Here is an 18168-nt window from a genome sequence, read left to right as displayed (position 1 = left end):
GTGCCTGAAAAATATTTTGTAAACTGTCTTGAAATGCAATTCACGGTAGACTCGGTGGCTCAGTGGCAAAGCAGTGTGCTGCCAGGTAGAGAGGCCTGGCTTAGGTCTCCCATTCTCGGGGCCAGAAATAGGGGGAGGCATTCGTAGCACCTGGAGCGAGTCCAATCATCCTGCAACAGTGAACCTAGTGGCAGGAGTTATGGCCCATGATTGCACGGCAGCCGGCTCAGGACTGGGAGGTGTTATAAATGGTTGGCTGCGAAGGAAGGCTCATGGTGCCAGGTCCCAGGACTGTTTCTGACTGTTTCATGTTAGTGCTCATGAAACTGGAACGAAATTCACCAAAACGCAAACACACACTCCTATTACACATGGCCAAAGGCAACAGCAGCAGCCAGCAAGGCATTAGACATGGACGAGAAAGCAGCTTGTAGTGAGGGAGGATTTCTAAGCAAGACCATCCATCACCAAAGAACAACTGAAGTGGAAGGGGATAGAAGGAACAATTCACTAAGGTTTATCAAAACTTGACTCCTGAGGTGTTGTGTGGTTCTGGCTTATGTACTCCCAGAATGGCTGAAATAAAATAGCACAAGGGTTTCCTTCCAGCTGCCTGATTTCTGATTGTTAAAACGCTGTGAGGGCAACATGAACCTGCCTTGCCATTCCATCCCTCTTAGCCAGCTTTCTTCATTCATGTCAGGCGCCCATGCCGCATAGTCAGTGGGAGCAAAGACTGTACATAAGTACATAAGTATTGCCATACTGGGAAAGACCAAAGGTCCATCGAGCCCAGCATCCTGTTTCCAACAGTGGCCAATCCAGGTCACAAATACCTGGCAAGATCCTAAAAAAGTACAAAACATTTTATACTGCTTATCCCAGCAATAGTGGATTTTCCCCAAGTCCATTTAATAACGGTCTATGGACATTTCCTTTAGGAAGCTGTCCAAACCTTTTTAAAACTCTGCTAAGCTAACTGCCTTTACCACATTCTCTGGCAACGAATTCCAGAGTTTAATTACACGTTGAGTGAAGAAAGATTTTCTCCGATTCGTTTTAAATTTACTACATTGTAGCTTCATTGCATGCCCCCTAGTCCTAGTATTTTTGGAAAGCGATGGCTCTAGTCCGGAGTATTGAAATTGGTCTCTTCTCCTTCCCGCCTAACCCCAGAAATCCCAGACCATTAAAGTCACCTTTGCTATATTTCTCTTCTTTTTCTGGAATTTGGTATAAGAAACTATAGGAAAACTCTGTTTGTTCTCAAGCTTGGCATTGTTTGCCAGAAGGCTTAAGAAGTACGGGTTCTTACATCCTTCCTGGAAAAAGTTGGACATAACTATTTAGGACGTTTTAGTTATGAATTCTTTTGTTTTATATTTCATTTTTTGTTATCTGCTTTGAACGCCTTGTTGAGAGTTGGCAGAATACGAGAGCTATATTACATTATATTCTGGATGTTTCTGTCGGGGCAGAAAAACACTTCTGTCCCCCTCTCCTGTGGTTTCTGATCTATTTTCCAGTTCGCTAGGTACAGTGCTGTGTACATTGTTGGAATATTGTTTTATAATGATGATGTAGAAGTCCAGGGATGCTCAGTCAGCAAACAAGGTTATTTCGGGCATCTCATCTCACCGCTTCTGTTCTGTGTCTGATCACCCAGCAGTAAACGCTTCACAACAGGGCACGCTTGCAATTTTCAAAACTCTGTGGGCACTTTGCATCAGTTCTCAAAGTGAAAGTCTTTGCTTCTGAAAACTGCTAAAGGAAAATTATGTACCCACAGGGATCCGCACCTGCTGTTTCTGTGAAAAATAAGCAAACAGATTGTGTAGTGTTGGCTCACGTGACCTCACCCTGCCCCTGAGCAGCTAAAAGGAGCACGCAAAGGTGTGGGAGCCTACGGAAGGGGAGGGGATGCAGTTGGAATCTGGGGGCGCACGGTGTTTCTCTTGCAGGGGTGTGCTGTCGTTTGAAAGAAAATCGGAAGTGTCAACATTTATAAATGAATGAAAAACTTGTTTTTAGCTTTCCATGTCATTTCAGCCATTTTCTTTCCATGGTACCGATGGCATCAGCCCCCTCCCCCCCCCACCTCCAAATCACTACTGCCCGCTGCTTTAATTATCTCTCTATATAAAACGCACCGCCAACGTTCCATGAGGCAAACTTACCCAGCATTCCAAGTCAAGTTGTCATGGTGCAGATCAGTTTTCAACCATGAGTGCTTGCCCCGCCCTCGTGTCACAACGTGATGACGTTTGGGGCGGGGCAATGACACAACAAATCCCCAGTTCCACCGCCCTCCGACGCTCCACTCCCCCCACCCCCTGACGCACACAGAAAAACAGCGACCTCTGCAGATCCTCCACCCCCCCCATGGAGTGCCGCCCGAACAGCTGATCCGCCGCGATCAACACGGAGGGTAAGGCCAGCAACGAGGGGAGGGGGATGGTAAGGAAAGCGCCTTGCTAGCGCCCGGACGGGCCTTTCATACTAGTTTCTAATAAAAGCGTATGAGGGACGTAGAAACATGACGGCAGATAAGGGCCAAAAGTCCAGTCTGCCCATCCTCAGTAACCACTAACTCTTTCTTTCCTAAGGGATCCCACAAGCCTGTCCCACGCTATCTTCCGGCGGGAGGCCGTTCCACGCATCCACCACCCTTTCCGTGAAAGAGTATTTTCTTAGATTGCTCTGTGGACTTCCATCTACCATGTAGACTCCCCTCCCCCCCCCCCCCTTACCATTTACAGTCTTCTTATGGCAGGAACAATCTTTCACTCTCCCATTATTGTTGGTCTTCAATACATTGTAACATAGTAGATGACGGCAGAAAAAGACCTGCACGGTCCATCCAACCTGCCCAACAAGATAACTCATATGTGCTAATTTTGTGTATACCCTACTTTGATTTGTACCTGTCCTCTTCAGGGCACAGACCGTATAAGTCTGCCCAGCACTATCCCCGCCTCCCAACCACCAGCCCCACCTCCCACCACCGGCTGTGGCACAGACCGTATAAATCTGCCCAGCACTATCCCCGCCTCCCAACCACCAGCCCCGCCTCCCACCACCGGCTCTGGCACAGACTGTATAAGTCTGCCCAGCACTATCCCCGCCTCCCAACCACCAGCCCCGCCTCCCAACCATCGGCTCTGGCACAGACCGTATAACTCTGCCTAGCACTATCCCTGCCTCCCAACCACCAGCCCCGCCTCCCAACCACAGGCTCTGGCACAGACCGTATAAGTCTGCCCAGCACTATCCCCGCCTCCCAACCTCCAGCCTCGCCTCCCACTACCGGCTCTGCTATCCAATCTCGGTTAAGCTCCTGAGGATCCTTTCCTTCTGAACAGGATTCCTTTATGTTTATGGTTATGGATTGTTTTCATAGCTCTTGGGGGGCCATTCCATAGTTGTGCACTTATGTAGGAGAAGCTGGATGCGTAAGTTGTTTTGTATTTCAGTCCTTTGCAATTTGGGTAGTGTAGGTTTAGGTATGAGCTTGACGATCCGATTCTGTTTCTTATTGGCAGATCTATAAGGTCTATCATGTATCCTGTGATTACTCCATATATAATTTTGTGGACTAAAGTGCAGACTTTGAAGATGATCCGTTCTTTGATTGGGAGCCAATGCAGCTTTTCTCGAAGGGGTTTTGACCTTTCGAAGCGTGTTTTCCTGAATATCAACCTGGCTGCTGTATTTTGGGCGGTCTGGAGTTTTTTTGTGAGTTGTTCTTTGCATCCCGCGTAGATTCCGTTGCAATAATCTGCATGACTTAGGATCATTGATTGTATTAGGTTTCGAAAGGTTTCCTGGATGTGGCTGCATTTCTGTATACTGAGATGGTTAGAAATACAGCACTGGTTGACCCAAAGCTGGTACCATTTTCTTGTGGCAAATAGTAAGAGAGGGTCAGGGGCAGCAGCAATGGGGGAGGGGAGGGGGACAGCTAGATACATTTTTTAAATCTATTTTTTAGGCTATTTTTTCAACAACAATGCCTGAAACAAGAAGGAAAAAAATCTATTTAATGCACTATTGATATCACTGTGTACTTTCATCTGGGGAAAGGGTGGACAGTCTTTATAAGACCTGTATAGCAGAATAAATGGCTTTTCAAAATGTCCATCTCGATGCCCACTTTTCCCAATAAAAACAGATCAGCCCACATACATTATTTAGTTGCTGCAACGCAGGGTTTTGCCAGGTCTCCTGCCACAAATAGCTTTTGCACAGGGACGCACTCATGTCTTTCTCCTGCACAGCGCTGCTGTTTCCACGCTCGCAAGGGATTTCAGAAAATTAATAGTCTTCCAGAAATATCTTCATGGAAACTCTGACTCGCTAATTACACCGTGGAATGTGAAGTTATTTTCATTCTGCTCTGGCTTGCTGGTCCAATAGGAGGGGGGGGGGGGGGAAATAGAGGTTGTGTTCACCTGCATAGTTTAATTCCAAGAATATTGCAAAGTGACATCAGCACATTCTAGAGGAATTTAGTTAAAATTGACCTGTCAGCTTTTGAATAGGGCTTCAAATGACTCCTGGGTCCCTGAGTGGAGCAGTGGATGTAAGACGCCATCTAGTGGCCGTTTCAGGAAGTGCAAGAATGCTCAGGTTTTTCAGAGCTAGAAATTAAATATGAGCTAGAAGTTTGCAGAACATTTATGTGTTTCTCTCCCTCCCTGTTAGGCTTCTTGGAAGAGTCTGAACTGAGAATGCCTGGGAGGAGGAAGAGAGCATTTGTGACTTTTTCTTTGATGCATTCCACCCTGAGGAAATGGCGCTGAGCTGTTATGCCACCATGCTGTACATCTCCAGAGACAATGGAAGAATCTATGAGGAGATTGCAGGAGCCGCCCTGTGCAGCAGCTGTGGAGAGAAGGTGAAAGGGACATCCCCAAGCGACAGGGCTTCCCAAACCTGTCCTGGGCAGTCCAGAGCCAGTTGCGTTTTCAGGATATCCACAGGGCCGCCGAGAGACTGGGCTGGGCCCGGGGCAAGGCTGCCCCCGGGCCCCCGCCGCCGCTCCCCCAAGGTTGTCATCATCGCTGCCCCCCTCCGTCCACCACCGGGCCAGGCCCCCCTGAATTCAAATCATAGCGCCTCACCTCGACTTTTCTCCTTGTGTGAAAGAAGCGCATCAGTGGCAGTCTGCAGATCGCCTCCCTTCGGGCCTTCCTTCCCTGTGTCCCACCCTCGCCTGACGTAACTTGCGCGAGGGCGGGACACAGGAAGGGAAGGCCCGAAGGGAGGCGATCTGCAGACTGCCGCTGCTGCGCTTCTTTCACACGGAGCGAGGTCGAGGTGAGGCGCTATGATTTGAATTCAGGGGGGCCTGGCCCAGTGGTGGACGGAGGTGGGAGGGTGGAGGGGACTGCGGCGCCGGGCCCCCCTTGGAGGTTCAGGCCCGGGGAATTTTGTCCCCCCCCCTGCCCCCCCCCCCTTGGCGGCCCTGGATATCCACAATGAATGTGCAGGAGATCGATTTGCATACGCTGGCAACTAAGCATCTGAAAATTATTCATTGTGGATACCCCAAAACCCCCTTGAGTGAGGGGTCCCCAGGACAGGTTTGGGAAGCTCTACCTTGGCCTTCAGATTGGCTCCTCCAGGGCGTTGCTGTTTATCAGGGTTTCAGGCTTTATAAACTTTCATTTGAGGGATTTTTGTTATATAGGATTTATTTGCCGCAAAAATGAAATGTCTGTTTCCTTGTAAAAACCCTTTGGATCGACACTGAGTGGGGGAGGAGGGTTCTAACTGTTATAAACCAGTAGTAAGGAGGCCGGTCTCATTCCCCAAGTAATTCAAGGGGATAAAAGTCCCTTAGGGAAAGGTGTGAAGACCCCGTGCAGTGGAAGTGAATGGGACACGTATCACACCCAGGTCTAACGGTATTTTCCTCCCATCAGCTGTAGGGAAGGGAGAGCGTATCTCCCCCCCCCCCCCCCCCCCCCCACTCTGCTAGGACTAACCTTCAAAAAGGTTCACTGGGCAAAACTTGACTTACACTACAAGCAAAGAATTCACAGCCACCAGCAAATGGATTGCTCCAGGTCCAAAGAGACCTGGTTTTCCTCTACTCGTTCCCATACCTGTCCTAGTGGCCTCTGAGCCAGTTTTCAGGATACCCAAATTTGCATTACATAAAGCATGAAATAAACTGTATGTATCCTGAGGACCCAGTGCATGCAAATTTATATCACACCAACCTATTTTCATTGTGGATACCCCAGCTTGTTATGGGGTCACCAGTTTACCATAAGGCATCGCCACACTGGGACAGACCAAAGGTCCATCTAGCCTTGCGCCCTGTCTCCGACAGTGGCCAATCCAGGTCACAATCACCCGACAAGATCCACGGAGCAAAGCATTTTGTACTGCTTGTCCCAGGAACAGTGGATTTTTCCCTACGTCCATTTAATAACATTCTATGGCCTTTTCCTTCAGGAAGTCGTCCAAACCTTTCTTAAACTCTGCTAAGCTAACCGCCTTAAACACATTCTCCGGCAACAAATTCCAGAGTCGAATTACGCGCTGAGTAAAGAAACTTTTTCTCTTATTTGTTTTAAACTTACTGCACTCCAGCTTCATCGCATGCCCCCTTGTCCTAGTATTTTTGGAAAGCGTAAACAGACTCTCCATATCTATCTTTTCCACTCCACTCATTATTTTATAGACCTCTATCATATCACCCCTCAGCCACTTTAGCCTTTCCTTGTGCTCAGCCACAGCCATTTTTGTGTGATGTCCCTGAATCAAAATCTCCGATTGGAAAAGGGCTTCCTTTCACTTTGAGCCTGTGAGGACCAAAGAAATGTTAGGAAGCAGAATGCTTTACAGTACCGCGGTATTCCTAGAATCGCTCTGAACTGGAAGAACTTCAAACAACTTGTCTCGCTGGGACCATCACCGCTTTCGTTGGAAATGAAAATGTGACACAAAGCAGGCATAACAAAGATCTGTGAAGGCCCATTTCGCTTAGGATATTCAGACTGGAATTCGTACATCGAGGTTGGGGCGTGCTCTGTTCTGGTGTATTTTACAAAACGTTCTGCCAAACATGAAATGCCTTTTCCAAAAGGCCTACAAGCGCCTGTGGGAATGTGTGTGCGTTTGTCGACACGCAGAATGGAAGCAGCCGGTTTACAAACATACATGTGGAAAACATAAGGGTCATGAACCCGGCAACGTCCGTGTGGAAGTAACGATTTCATAACCTCTGCATGTAAGTGGCGTCGCTTCCATGTGTAGCCACAAACCAAACATGTAAATGCTGAGGTCACAATCTTTCTTACTTTTCATTTTAGAGGGACCGCTCCTGCTATGAAGTTAAGTTAACTGATTTGTCAAACACACAGTCCACCTTATTTTCGAAAGTGATGGGCGCCCAGATTTCGACCCAAATCTGGAGATGGGCGGCTTTCTCTCATGGGCACCCAAATCAGTATAATTGAAAGCGGATTTCGGGCGTCTTCAACTGCAATCTGTCGCGGAAACGGGCAAACTTGACGGGGGCGTGTCGGAGGCGTGGCGAAGGCGAGACTGGGGCGTGGTTATCGGCTGAGGAGAGATGGGCGCCCTCAGCCGATAATCGAAAAAAGAAAGGCGTTTTTACCATGAATTTGGGTCATTTTTTTAACCCTTTTTTTCACAAACAAGTACCCTAAATGACCACATGACCACCGGAGGGAATCGGGGATGATCACCCCTGACCCCCCCCCCCCCAGTGGTCACTAACCCCCTCCCACCATAAAATAACAAACTTTAAGAACTTTTTTTTCCAGCCTGTATGTCACCCTCAAATGCCATACCCAGCTCCATCACAGCAGTATGCAGGTCCCTGGAGCAGTTGTTAGTGGGTGCAGTGGACTTCACCCAGGTGTACCCAGGCCCATCCTCCCCTACCTGTTACACTTGTGCTGGTAAATGGGAGCCCTCCAAACCGCCCCCAAAACCCACTGTACCCACATGTACTGTAGGTGCCCCTCTTCAGCCATAAGGGCTATGGTAATGGTGTAGAGTTGTGGGCAGTGGGTTTTGGGGGGATTTGAGGGGCTCCACACCCAAGGGGTGGGAGCTATGGACTTGGGAGGTATTTAATTTTTGTTTTTACTTTTTAGAAGTGCCCCCTAGGGTGCCCTGTTGGTGTCCTGGCATGTGAGGGGGGACCAGTGCACTACGAATCCTGGCCCCTCCTGCGACCCAATGCCTTGGATTTGTTCGTTTTTGAGCTGGGTGCCTTTGGTTACCATTATCACTGGAAAACGAAATCGCCCAGCGCAAATCCGCACAAATCCGATGCATTTGCCTGGCACAAACTGTATTATCGAAAAAAAAGATGGACACCCATTTTTTCCGAAAATACGGTCTGTCCTGCCCCTTCACATACCTGTTCTCGGACATAGACACCCATGGAGATGGGCGTTCGCATTCAATTATGCCCCTCAGTATATACCAGTGACATAGGTACGTGGGGCCACGGGGGCCTGGGCCCCCTGGTTTTGCTGGTGGGGGTCCCCAGCCTCTGCCAACTGAAGCGTTGACCAGCGCCAGTCTCCAGCATGTTGCCTGCCCTGCCCTGTCTTCCTCTCACATCCTGCACATTCCTTTTAGTGAAACTGGTCAAATGTGCTCCCCCACACCTCGGGCACTGGCCCCCTCCCACCGCGAGGTCTGGCTATGCCCCTACATGGGTATTTCTGCTCAAAAGATTTAAGAAAGTATATAGAAGATCTAAGAAGGTTTCACGTTTAGATTTTGAATAAAACATGTTCTTGGAGGTTTTTTAAGACCAATGATAGAGAACTGGGAGCTGTTTGTGTCTTATCATTGTCTACCTGACTGCAGGTTCGCCTGCTGTTTCCATTAGGTAAAGATAGTTACGGCCAACTGAGGTCTTTTTTCCTCCTTGTTGGAAATACAAAGAAAAATTCCTTCAACAAAATATATGTACTGGTACTAAGCAAAAGGATTTCTAAGGAATGTCATAATCTGGAGTCCATTTGTAATGTGATTGATCCACTATCTCTGTATTTTTGGTATGTTCATTTTAGAGATGAGAATACAGAGAATGACTCCCTCCTGCACTGCCCTGGTCGAAACAAGCAGGAAGCAAAACCAGATGGGGAAATCTTTTCCCCTTTGTAAAGTGGGGAATGCATTAGTCCCCCCCCCCCCCCCCCCCCCCCCTGAAATCCCTGTGCAGTGTAGAATCCACACATGTAAATACAGTACTGCCATTTCATAGTAACATAGTAGATGACGGCAGAAAACGACCTGCACGGTCCATCCAGTCTGCCCAACAAGATAAACTCATGTGTGCTACTTTTTGTGTATACCTTACCTTGATTTGTACCTGCCTTATTCAGGGCACAGACCGTATAAGTCTGCCCAGCACTATCCCCGCCTCCCAACCACCGGCTCCGCCTCCCAACCACCGGTTCTGGCACAGACCGTATAAGTCTGCCCTCCACTATCCTCGCCTCCCAACCACCAACCCCTCTTCCCCCCACCGGATCCGCCACCCAATTTCGGCTAAGCTTCTGAGGATCCATTCCTTCTGCACAGGATTCCTTTATGTATATCCCACGCATGTTTGAATTCCGTTACCTTTTATTTGTATTTCTCTGTTCCCCCCCCCCCCAAGTTTCTGCTTGTACTCGAGCCAACTGCCTTTGGATGAGGTGGACTGTCCACTGCACCAAGCAGGCTGGACAATCTTCTTTGCAAGCCCAGTCGGCAAAGAAGCTGTAAAATCAGAGCTAATGGATCCGACGGGAGGAAGGATGCTCATTATAGAAGCTGGCTTTAAGGTGATGCCATTTTTGGCCTGCCTGTTGCCTTCCATCCAGTGGCGTAGCCACAGGTGGGCCAGGGCCCACCCACTTAGGGTTCAGGCCCACCCAACAGTAGCACACATTTAGTGGTAGCTGGTGGGGATCCCCAGCTCCACTAGTTGAAGACCTCCCCCTGATGGTAACGAAAACGCTACTCTCCACAATAACGGCACCTGCGCTTGTTCAGTTTTCAGCGCATGCCTGCTGCAGACTGCCAAGGTGGAAAGAAACGTTTTCCAGCCAGCTGAGATATTGTTTTTGGTGGTGGTGGTGCGGGGGGTGGGGGGGTGGGAGGAGGAGAACACTTGGTGCCAGTGGCGTTCCTGGGGGGGGGCGGTGGGTGCGGTCCGCCTCGGGTGCACACCGCTGGGGGGGGTGCCACGCGCCTGTCAGCGCCGCTCGTTCCGTGCTCCCTCCCCTCTGCCCCAGAACAGGTTACTTCCTGTTCCGGGGCAGAGGGAGCATGGAACGAGCGAAGCCGACAGGCGCGCGGCACCCCCCCCCCCCCCCCCAGCAGGTAAAAATGCACCTGGGGGGGTGTCGTTTCGCCGGGGGGAGGTGTCGTTTCACCAGGGGGGGCGCTGCACCCGGGGGGCCCAAGTGTCAGCTGCCCTAGGAACGCCACTGCTTGGTGCCCACCCGCTTCTTGCCTAGACCCACCCAAAATCTGTTGTCTGGCTCCGCCCCTGCTTCCATCTCCACACCCCAGTGTCCCCTTAAGACAGGACTGAACAAGTTTTGTCAGCGGTTCTTGTGTACCTGGACAGAATCTGACCTGATGACCCCACAGCCAGGCAGGGTTTCAAGAAAGCCACCATCAATATACATGAGGCCAATTTGCATATACTGGGTCCTTAATACATGCAAATCAATCTTCTGCATATTCATTGAGGATATCCTGAAAAGCCAGCTGGCAGTAGGGTCACCGTTAGTTTCAGGGCCCCTTGTGTCAGTCCAATTGAGCCGAATGACACCAGGAGCCATCAGTGAATTTCTGTTCCCGTGCTTGAAATTGCAGAATGAAGAAATCTGCTGACCCAGCTCATGCTGGCTGTTAACCAGAACAAATTATCTAATTACTTGCATTCTTTCCGGCTTCTCTGGCTTACGCAGAAATGCTTCGCTCTGTTGCAGCCGCTCGCTCAGCACTGCCCGGCTTTCCAATCTCTCTGCAAGGTCTCCAGACATGTGCCAACATGTTTCACCCTCATTTCCCAGGAGGGGGAAGTAGAATAAAGGAACAGCAGCTCAGAGGGGCGGGCAGGGGCCTGCTGGGAACATTCTCAGCTTTGGTTAATTCTCTCTCTTTTTTTTTGTTTCACCTGCTTTCTGCAGACGCTGATCTGCCCCCACAAGGTGGGGAATGACCGTGTGATCCTGCTCCCCAAGGACTGCACCCACCTGAAAGTGAGCAGACCCCAGCCTCATCTGACTGCCTTGCGAGCCAAGCTGTAGGTATCCTCTCCCCCAACCATGGGGGCAGCTCCGCTAATGAAGTCCAGGGCAGAAATTAATGAACTGGGAGAAACCCTGAGAGCTTGAGGCCCTGGTGCATGGTAAATTCGCTGGGGGCACCGCCTGCCCCCTCCTGCAGGTGGAAGGGGGTGGTAAGGTGTCACTGCCTGACTCTTCCCGGGTGAAGGGCAGCCTAGTGACCCAGTGGTGGTGCTGTGTGGGGCACTGCCAGGCAGAGAGACCTGGATTTGAATTCCATCTTGGGATCTTCCATTCCAGAAGTGCCCACTCCTCCAGATTTTCCAGATAACCCTAATGAACATCCATCACATAAGTTCGCATGCACTGTCTCTATAAAATATATCTCGTGCATATTCATTAGGGGTTTCCAGAAAATTTGGCTGGTTGGTGGCCGTCAAGGATGGGAACTGTTTACTCCTCCAGTCAGCCCTGCAAGGCAGCACTCAGAGCCCCTGGGAGAAGGACGATGCAGTCATTATGCAATGGTGACACCTGGTGGCCAAATTCAGATCCATAATTGCAGTGTCTTTTATTATATTACAAGGTGCCTGTGAATTTGGGTGTTTAATTATGTACAGGGGACACATCAGCCACATGTTAAATGTAGAAGTAACTGCTAGACTGATATATGTAATATATTCACATAATGTTGCCTCCCATTCGTGCAGCTTAGACCACATGACTGATTCTAACCTGCACTATTGGCCGGTCTCTGAGGCGAGTGCTGTGGTTGGGCATGCAGCCTTGTGGCCATTCAGGTGCCAAGTAAAGTGACACTTTAGGAATTTCTGTGGAATGTCACATTATTTGTCTTCAGCTTAAGAAGTATTCCCTCCTGCTGTGCCTCCTGTTCGGGGGGGGGGGGGGGGGGGGGGTTGAGTTCAGTCAGAAACATCATTTTATTGGAACTACGCCATCAAGAGGTTACGTTCGCAAGTGCCTGGGTTTTAAAACCTCTCTTCCCCCCCGTTGCAGCTGAAAGCCACAAGCAGGTGGCTCCTTTCAGTACTCTGTACCTGCACATCCTGAGACTGGCCACAAGGAGGCACTGCAGAGCGATGGCCAGAAGCATCTCTCCTAACCTGGGGTCTCCTTCAGGGAGCTGCACAGCCCAGATGCATTTAACTTGGAATGGGATTGGATCCAGTTATCAACTTGTTTTATGAAGGGGCTAATCCACTAGGTAAACTGGACAAGTTTTTAGAGGAGGAGAAAGGTAATTGCTAGAAGAACGCACTAGTTATGTGTGCAAATCCAGCACCCCATGGGTCAATCCCAGCTCCGACCCTGACTGTCTGTGTGATCCTGAGATTAGTACATTTACCTACCTATATGTCAGTTCTAATTCTAGCTCTGGTCCTGATTGTGTGACCTAGAGATGACTCGCTGTACTCCCCCCCCCCCCCCCCCCCCCACCCCTCCATGTGTCAGTTTGAATCCCACCTCTGGCCGCATTGTGTCACTTATAGATTAATCACTTTACATCCCCATGTGTCAGTTCTAATCCCATCTCTGTCCTGTCGGTGAGACCCTGAGATGACTTTCTTTACTTCCCCATGTGTTAATTCTAATCCTAGCTCTAGCCCTGTCTGTCTGTGTGACTCTGGGATGAGTCATGCTACTTCCCTGTGTTTCAGTTCTAATCCCAGCTCTGGCCCTGTAGGTCTCTGTTACTCTGGGATGAGTCAGTGCTACCTCCCCACATGTCAATTCTAATCCTTGACTGCTTGCCAGATCTGGGATTGGAAAGGAATTTTGTTCATTGTGCTCAACTGGCACAGGGGCTGTAGACTGCCCCCCCCCCCCCCTCAAGATGGTCACATACAGAGACCCCTGACAGCCTCATCTCTTCTGCTATTTTTTTCAACTTAATCCACCTATGACGTATAACCAGGGCTTTTTTTGAGAGGGTACTTGGGAGTACTGAGTACCGGCACCTTTTCCATTGTCTGCTAAAATTGACCCATGGACCCCAAGTTTTAATGAAAGACATCAGGCTCTACACACCAATTCTGCCTTGTCATAGGTTCTGTGGCTGGTTGCCGGGGTCTGGCTATTGTGGGGTGGGTCCCTCAGTGCTCACCCCACCCATGAAGAGTGCCCTAGCATTTGAGTACCGGCACCTTTTTTGCTAGAAAAACCACACTGCGTATAACAATCCTGAACCATGATGGTTTGGGGTTTGTAATAAGTGGGAAATAATTTCTATTCTGTCTATGCAACACTGCATCTCCCCTTCCAAATCCACAATTAGTGAAATTAACTGGAAGACAAAGCAATACTGGGTAAATTCAAGCCCCCTCCCAGGATTCAGAATCAGGGCCCTCGGGGGGGGGGGGGGGGGGGGAGTTTTAAGTGATGCCAAAACAGCATTTTCTCTGCTTTTTAACTAATTTGACTTTAAACTAAACATCCACCGCTTGACTTCTCATCTCCAGGGAGTGACCTAGTCCAGCTGCTTATCACAGTGAGAGTGTCGGGGCTCAATGTCCCCTTACATTCCTCCGTGATCCTATGGCTGAAGCTGGAGTGCCCACACCAGGCCTGTGTCTCATGTCCTTTGTGACCCAGGGTTTCAGGGAGGGGGGAGAATAGAGCCAGCTTTGTGAGAGCTGAGCACAGCAAGTCCGTCCATAAAGCACAAAGCAGCCCTGCTGCCCCCCCCCCCCCTCGTTGCTCTGCACCAGATGAAGTGTGATTTGCTTGCAGTGACCCAGGGCTTACTTTAATAGACTTCAGCAGTCAGACTCCGCAGTGCTATTTACTCCTTCCCGCTCGCCTGCAGCAGGGTCACCTTGTTGAAATGAGATCCATGGGCACCTGCCCGGGACCACTGGATGCTTCTTTCATGTTGCCTGTGGGAAACAGCAGTTTTCCACCAGTGCAGATGGGCTGAGCCAGACCTGGTTTTGCCACACGGCATGCAGGGAGATGTAGTCCTGCTTTTCATCTGACCTATAAGTCCTGGGAGAAAACCAGGCCTGGTTCAGCCCACCTGGGGTCATTGGAGGCAGGTTTCAGGCTTCCCTTGTTTTTTCATAGTGAAGACAGATGTTTGAGCTACAGCCTTGAGCTGCTGTCCTATGGGCTATTTTAGCACCTGATCAGCAATCCAAGGAGCTCTAATCCCAGCTCTGCCCCTGACTGTGTGAATGTGGGATGAGTCACTTTACCTCCTGTGTCTCACTTCTAATCCCTGTTCTGCCTTTGATTCTCAGCGTGACCCTGGAATTAATCACTTTACCTCCCTCAGTGTCAGTTCTAAGCCCAGCTCTGCCCCTGACTTTCTCTGTGACCCATAGATGAGTCACTTTAAATCCATATATGTAAGTTCCAATCTCAACTCTGCCCTGGCATGTGTGAGCCACAGGTGAGTCATTTTACCTCCCTTTCTCGGTCTGGCCCTCACTGCCTGTGTGATGTTTAGATGAGACACTTTACCGCCCCTTATGCCAGTTCTAATCCCAGCTCTGCCATGACTGGGATGTCATGTTACTTCACCTCCCCGTGTTTCATGTTACTCACATTATTCCTGTGAAGCTTTAATTCCATCTAGGCTGTAGTTTCTGCCAGACCCTTTATCCCAGAAGTGGCTACCTGGTTGTTACTTCTGAAAGGGACTGTCTAAATTAGATTATATTTCATTTGTTTGCTTAATAGAACCATAATATCGGTGCAACTGATTTTGAACCAGTATACTTAACAGTCCCTGAAATGAATTAAGTATAGGTGAAATCTTTCCGGAGCTTTGAACATATGGGAAAGCCCTCCTCCCTGTCCCGAGAAAAGGCCTGTTCCCTTTTGCCAAAGCAGGTTTCCTTTAATATCACAGACACTTCACAGCGTGGGAACAATAGTTATAACATGAACACTGAGGTCCTGTTTAAACCAGTAAAACCTGTAAATATTTATCCTGTGCTCCTCTATCCTATGTAACCAAGGCGAGGTCCTTCCATGAGTTTATGGACTCTCGGTCCCAGATAGGGAACACTGGTACTTCTCTGTAATGACTGGATCTTGCTGAGGAAATTAAAATCCTGGTGATGCAAACTTTGAAATCTGTCTCCTTCCAGTGACCAACATGCCACCTCTCCAAACCCAGTGCCAGACACGCCTGCTGCAATGAATCTCTGGCATATCCTGTCTATCCCACAGAACAGAATCATTTAGGAGCACTGTGCCAGGAAGGGCATAGACTAGCCATGAAATCTAAGAGATTTTACAGTGCCAACAAGTTCAAAACGGGGCTTATCAAAAACACACAGACTGTGCATGAGAGAGGGACACTGAAAATGCCAGCATGAATCCCAAACAAAGGTGCAGAGACCTGGGATAGCAAAACCAGGCTGAACTATGGATAGAACACACTGTATATGTGTGTTTTCAAACTTCCTGCTGGGATGCGCAAGGTGTATAAGCAGTAGATTAGATTATATAATAGCTGTGGATTACTAATTACTAAATTACTTGGAAATACTTTTAAAACAAATAGAAGGAAATATTTTTTTCACTCTATAGATAAGCTCTGGAACTCTTTACAGGTGGATGTGGTAACAGCGGTTAGTGTATTTGGGTTTAAAAAAAGTTTTGGACAAATTCCTGGAGGAAAAGTCCTTAGTCTGCTATTGAGACAGACATAGGAAGCAACTGCTTGCCCTAGGATTTGTAGTATGGAATGTTGCTACTGTTTGAGATTCTGCATGGAATCTTGTCACTCTTTAGTCCAGAATCTTGCTATTCTTTGGGGTTCTACATGGAATGTTGCTACTCTTTGGGGTTCTACATGGAATATTGTCACTCTTTAGGATTCCAGAATCTTGCTATTCTTTGGGGTTCTAAATGGAATGTTGCTACTCTTTGAGATTCTGCATGGAATCTTGTCACTCTTTAGGATTCCAGAATCTTGCTATTCTTTGGGGTTCTACATGGAATGTTGCTACTCTTTGAGATTATGCATGGAATCTTGTCACTCTTTAGGATTCCAGAATCCTGCTATTCTTTGGGGTTCTACATGGAATGTTGCTACTGTTTGAGATTCTGCATGGAATCTTATCACTCTTTAGGATTCCAGAATCTTGCTGTTCTTTGGGGTTCTACATGGAATGTTGCTACTCTTTGGGGTTCTACATGGAATCTTGTCACTCTTTAGGATTCCAGAATCTTGCTATTCTTTGGGGTTCTAAATGGAATGTTGCTACTCTTTGAGATTCTGCATGGAATCTTGTCACTCTTTAGGATTCCAGAATCCTGCTATTCTTTGGGGTTCTACATGGAATGTTGCTACTGTTTGAGATTCTGCATGGAATCTTATCACTCTTTAGGATTCCAGAATCTTGCTGTTCTTTGGGGTTCTACATGGAATGTTGCTACTGTTTGAGATTCTGCATGGAATCTTGTCACTCTTTAGGATTCCAGAATCCTGCTGTTCTTTGGGGTTCTACATGGAATGTTGCTACTGTTTGAGATTCTACATGGAATCTTGTCACTCTTTAGGATTCCAGAATCTTGCTGTTCTTTGGGGTTCTACATGGAATGTTGCTACTGTTTGAGATTCTGCATGGAATCTTGTCACTCTTTAGGATTCCAGAATCCTGCTGTTCTTTGGGGTTCTACATGGAATGTTGCTACTGTTTGAGATTCTACATGGAATCTTGTCACTCTTTAGGATTCCAGAATCTTGCTGTTCTTTGGGGTTCTACATGGAATGTTGCTACTCTTTGAGATTCTGAATGGAATCTTGTTACGCTTTAGGATTCCGGAATCTTGCTATTCTTTGGGGTTCTACATGGAATGTTGCTACTGTTTGAGATTCTGCATGGAATCTTGTCACTCTTTAGGATTCCAGAATCCTGCTGTTCTTTGGGGTTCTACATGGAATGTTGACACGATTTGTGTTTCTGCCAGGTACTTATGACCTGGCTTGTCCACTGTTTGGAAAACAGGATACTGGGCTAGATGGACCATTGGTCTGACTCAGTATGGCTACTCTTATGTTCTAATAGTTTACAGACGTGCTGGAATATGGAGGAGCTCCCTGTGAACAGGAACATTGTAAGCACCAGGAGGGATCCTTTCTCCCTAGATGTTTCAAAGTGTGTCGAAGGGCAGAGATCAGTAGCTTCTCCTTCTCTATTGGGCTGATGCTCAGAACTTGGTGCTGTCTGGAACAGCACCTGATCAATAGCCTGGGAGCAGTGCAGAGAAATAGCTCCGCAATGCTCAACCATAAAAAGATGCAAATGATATGTGCACTATTTGATGAAAGCAAGGGGGAGGGGAACACACCTGGTGCATGTGCACAAGAGTGGCCTAGTGGTTAGAGCACTGGTTTTACAATCCAGAAATGGCTGGTTCAAGTCCCACTGCTGCTTCTTGTGATCTTGGGCAAGTCACTTAACCCTCCATTGCCTCAGGTACAAACTTAGATTGTGAGCCCTCCTGGGACACAGAAATATCCAGAGTACCTGAATATAACTCGCCTTGAGCTGATACTGAAAAAGGTGTGAGCAAAGTAAAAAAAAAAGTTTTGCACTAATCACAGCTCTTGTGCCCATGCGCCAGTCAAACCCAGAAGCCAAGCACACATTAGCACCATTCTTCTGGGCTTTAAACATATGCTGTTCGTATTTGTTTTTCACATGAAAAGGTTATATTTAAATGCAGAAAACAGGTGTGGATGTGTGCTTTCACTTTTGGGGTGTGCTCTGACTCGCACATATTTGTCTCTCACTATCACCGCTGAGAGCCTTGCACGGGCTTCCTTCTGCTGTCAAATTAAATAAAAAATGGCAGCTTTTAAAGAATAAATTGTGGGAAATCCTCTCTGCAAACACCCTGA

General features: G+C 48.2%; 1 protein-coding gene across 1 annotated transcript in view; it reads left to right on the top strand.

The window, feature by feature from the left end:
- The window catches only part of LOC115469884 (trichohyalin-like), a 173067-nt gene extending 161783 nt beyond the window's left edge, over positions 1 to 11284 (top strand). Inside the window, exon 13 of the mRNA XM_030202635.1 lies at positions 11190 to 11284. Coding sequence (XP_030058495.1) covers positions 11190 to 11221 — 32 coding nt within the window. The 3' untranslated portion in view covers positions 11222 to 11284. The remainder of the gene's footprint in view (positions 1 to 11189) is intronic.
- The last annotated feature ends 6884 nt before the right edge of the window (positions 11285 to 18168 follow it).

Source organism: Microcaecilia unicolor, chromosome 5 (assembly GCF_901765095.1).
Source record: "Microcaecilia unicolor chromosome 5, aMicUni1.1, whole genome shotgun sequence".
In the NCBI taxonomy this organism is placed as follows: Eukaryota; Metazoa; Chordata; class Amphibia; order Gymnophiona; family Siphonopidae; genus Microcaecilia; species Microcaecilia unicolor.
Note: the sequence above shows the minus strand (reverse complement) of the source record. Positions and strands in the feature narration are given on the sequence as shown.